The sequence below is a fragment of the Gobio gobio genome (genome assembly GCF_949357685.1).
Source record: "Gobio gobio genome assembly, chromosome: 23".
Taxonomy (NCBI): domain Eukaryota; kingdom Metazoa; phylum Chordata; class Actinopteri; order Cypriniformes; family Gobionidae; genus Gobio; species Gobio gobio.
Window position 1 is genome coordinate 907501 of NC_137119.1, and position 4363 is coordinate 911863.

Here is a 4363-nt window from a genome sequence, read left to right on the forward strand (position 1 = left end):
TCCACTGGTCCTTCATGACCCTGTGGCCGGTTCTCCACTGGTCCTTCATGACCCTGTGGCCGGTTCTCCACTGGTCCTTCATGACCCTGTGGCCGGTTCTCCACTGGTCCTCCATGACCCTGTGGCCGGTTCTCCACTGGTCCTTCATGACCCTGTGGCCGGTTCTCCACTGGTCCTTCATGACCCTGTGGCCGGTTCTCCACTGGTCCTCCATGACCCTGTGGCCGGTTCTCCACTGGTCCTCCATGACCCTCTGGCCGGTTCTCCACTGGTCCTTCATGACCCTGTGGCCGGTTCTCCACTGGTCCTCCATGACCCTGTGGCTGGTTCTCCACTGGTCCTTCATGACCCTGTGGCCGGTTCTCCACTGGTCCTTCATGACCCTGTGGCCGGTTCTCCACTGGTCCTCCATGACCCTGTGGCCGGTTCTCCACTGGTCCTTCATGAGCCTGTGGCCGGTTCTCCACTGGTCCTTCATGACCCTGTGGCCGGTTCTCCACTGGTCCTTCATGACCCTGTGGCCGGTTCTCCACTGGTCCTTCATGACCCTGTGGCCGGTTCTCCACTGGTCCTCCATGACCCTGTGGCCGGTTCTCCACTGGTCCTCCATGACCCTGTGGCCGGTTCTCCACTGGTCCTCCACTTCTGATAGAGACTGACCACTGCAGACTGGGAACACCCCACAAGAGCTGCAGTTTTGGAGATGTTCTGACCCAGTCTCTAGTCGTCACAATCTGGCCCTTGTCAAACTCGCTCTAATCCTTACGCTTGCCCATTTTTCCTGCTTCTAACACATCAACTCTGAGGACAACATGTTCACTTGCTGCCTAATATATCCCACCCACTAACAGATCATCAGTCATATAATTAGAACTTCATCAAAAAGTTGATTTATTTCACTAATTCCATTTAAAAAGTGAAACTTGCATATTATATTCATTCATTACACACAGACTGATATATTTCAAACATTTACTTATTTTAATTTTGATGATTATAACTGACAACTAAGGAAAATCCCAAATTCAGTATCTAGAAAATTAGAATATTACTTAAGACCAATACAAAGAAAGGATTTTTAGAAATCTTGGCCAACTGAAGAGTATGAGCATGTCCAGCACTCGATGCTCAGCTGGGGCTGGTTTAGCCTGAATTATGGAGTCTATCAGTCTGAGGCTCTGCTCAGGTGTTATGAGTTCTCTCTGATTAGTGGCCTTCAGCTCTTCTGCATACTCATCTTCCTCTTCAGATGTTCTATGGGGTTAAGGTCAGGTGAGTTTGCTGGCCAATCAGGAACAGGGATACCATGGTCCTTAAACCAGGCACTGGTTGCTTTGGCACTGTGTGCTGGTCCCAGTCCTGCTGGAAAATCTGCATCTCCATAAAGTTGGTCAGCAGCAGGAAGCATGAAGTGCTCTAAAACTTCCTGGTATACGGCTGCGTTGACCTCTGACCTCAGAAAACACAGCTGACCAACACCAGCGCATGACATGGCACCCCAAACCATCACTGACTGTGGAAACTTTACACTGGAGCTCCAGCAGTGTGGATTGTGTGCCTCTCCTCTCTTCCTCCAGACTCTGAGACCCTGATTGACTTCATCAGAGAACATAACTCTGGCCACTCAGTCCAGTCCTGTCTGTCTTTAGCCCAGGTGAGACGCTTCTGACGCTGTCTGTTGGTCAAGAGTGCGACAGCTGAAACCCATGTCTGTCATACGTCTGTGTGTAGTGGTTCTTGAAGCACTGACTCCAGCTCCAGTCCACTCTTTGTGAATCTCCCCCACATTTTTGAATGGGTTTTGTTTCTCAATCCTCTCCAGGGTGCGGTTATCCCTATTGCTTCTACACTTTTTTCTAGCACATCTTTTCCTTCCCTTCGCCTCTCTATTAATGTGCTTGGACACAGAGCTCTGAGAACAGTCAGCCTCTTCTGCAATGACCTTGTGTGTCTTGCCCTCCTTGTGCAAGGGGTCAAAGGTCGTCTTTTGGTCAGCTGTCAGGTCAGCAGTTTTCCTCATGATTGTGTGGCCTACAGAACTAGACTGAGAGACCATTTAAAGGCCTTTGCAGGTGTTTTGAGTTCATCAGCTGATTAGAGTGTCTTCAATATTCAACCTTTTTACAATAATCTCATTTTCTGAATTTGGGATTTTCCTTAGTTGTCTGTTATAATCATCAAAATGAAAAGAAATAAATATTTGAAATATATCAGTCTGTGTGTAATGAATGAATATAATATACAAGTTTCACTTATTGAATGGAATTAGTGAAATAAATCAACTTTTTGATGATATTCTAATTATATGACCAACACCTGTATTTATTTAGAAACATGATGATGATGATGATGATGATGATGATGATGATGGTGGTTGTGTTGATGATGATGATGATGATGATGATGATGATGGTGGTTGTGTTGATGATGATGATGATGAAGATGATCGTGGTTGTGTTGATGATGATGATGATGATGATGATGATGATGAAGATGAAGATGAAGATGATGATGATGATGATGGTGGTTGTGTTGATGATGATGAAGATGATGGTGGTTGTGTTGATGATGAAGATGATGATGATGAAGATGATCGTGGTTGTGTTGATGATGATGATGATGAAGATGAAGATGAAGATGATGATGATGATGATGATGATGATGATGATGATGGTTGTGTTGATGTTCAGGTCCAGGAGTGGCAGGTTATCTGACGGCGGGCTCCAGCTCTACAGTGATGCCCAGTGTCCCTCCACCCGTAGACAATGACACCGGAGACCTGGGCTGAGCCAGATCATCAGAACATCAGAACATCAGCCGGATGGGCCATCCGGAGCAGAACCTGATCCTCCGGGACCGCAGACGGAGAGATGGACAGACGGAGAGAGAGAGAGGGGGGGAATGGAGGGCTGGCCGTTCCCTCTCATGCTCTTCAGTGATTCCTTCAGTTTAGCACATGGACTCTTTCATTTTATATTCAGTTGCTTCTCGTAAATCTTTTCTTTCCACGGATCGTTTACTTTTGTATTGAGATATTTTTATGCTTTTGTTTGTTCTTCACTTTGAGCTGTGAGTCTGTCCTGATCCCGTCTTCCGCCTCCTCCTCCTCTATAACCTCCTCCTCCTTTCCCTCCTTCCCCAGAAAGCACTCGAGTATTTATACCTTCATGATAAAGACCAACTGAAAATGAGCTTCTACGAGGACACAGAACAAATTGTACTGACTCTGATTACAAATGTATGTGAAAGACTAGTGCAATGGTGAACTGTTAAATGTAATATGCGTACATAAACTTTCTATATTGAATGTACATTAATAAAAAAATAAATCAGTTGCACTTGTACATAAAATTTTAAGAATAAAAGGGAATCCACATCTGTTGTGTGTTGTGTGTGTGTGTGCAGTCGATCTAACACAGAAGCAGTTTTTTTTTCTCCGTCTGCGGTGAGATTTATGCTATAATCTTAATTATGATCATAAATGATCCCTCTGCTGCTCTTCCTTTAGGGGTTGCATTGGTCGTCTTCCCGGACACCTAAACATTAAACTTCCTCCACCCCAGTAAAACCAGTGCAATTTATTTTTCTTCAATAATATTTTTTCTATTTTCTTTTGTATTTTGAGATGATTTGATGGTACTTATTAATATTTATGCAATAATTATGGTCTATTTTTGCCATTGAAAATAATACACTTTTTTAATTAAATATTTATGCAATAATTATGGTCTATTTTTGCCATTGAAAATAATACACTTTTTTAAATGTATTTTTAAACAGTATTTCAGGTTGAAATAAAGTCTAGTTTTTCCAAATGATGTTTTTGAGGGCAGATTAGCCCCTCTTTTGGAAATATTTAAGAAAACATGTCACCATATCATTTTTGACCGAAAGGCACAAGTGGGAGTATTTTTTTTTTTTTTTTACGACCCCTTAGCATGCTCGAATCATGACCCCAATTTTTGTGTGTGTTTGCATACCTAATGCCATAAACGCCACCAAGTTTCATATAATTCTGATGAAGCTGTGATTTTAAAATGTTCCGGTCAGAAATGACGACGAGCAGCTTAACGTCTCACACCAGCTTCGCACATTCACCTTCCAAACATCAGCTCTGGGGTTAAACTAATGTGGCCAGAGAGAGTCAAAGGTCATGTTTCATGCATTTCTTTGTGTGTCCACACGAGGGCGACAGGTCTTCATATTCTGGCCTCTGCAGCTCGTTTGGGTTTGTGATGCTTTCCAAAATCTCTCACAGTTACTCGTATAAGCAAACATTTTGAGATTTAGATGATTTGAACACATCCAAAGTGCCTCATGCCATTTATAATGCCTGAGAAATCTAACGCTGGCATCAGAAGTC

At 43.5% G+C, this 4363-nt stretch overlaps 1 protein-coding gene across 6 annotated transcripts in view; it reads left to right on the top strand.

Moving 5' to 3' along the window:
• dnajc13 (DnaJ heat shock protein family (Hsp40) member C13) overlaps window positions 1–3378 on the top strand; it is a 119401-nt gene extending 116023 nt beyond the window's left edge. For all 6 annotated transcript variants that reach the window (XM_079805939.1, XM_079805936.1, XM_079805937.1 and 3 more), the window contains one exon: window positions 2691–3378. Coding sequence is in view for 4 of the 6 variants with exons in the window: in XM_079805936.1 (XP_079662062.1) it covers window positions 2691–2788 (98 nt within the window). In the remaining 2 variants the exon portion in view is untranslated. The remainder of the gene's footprint in view (window positions 1–2690) is intronic.
• The last annotated feature ends 985 nt before the right edge of the window (window positions 3379–4363 follow it).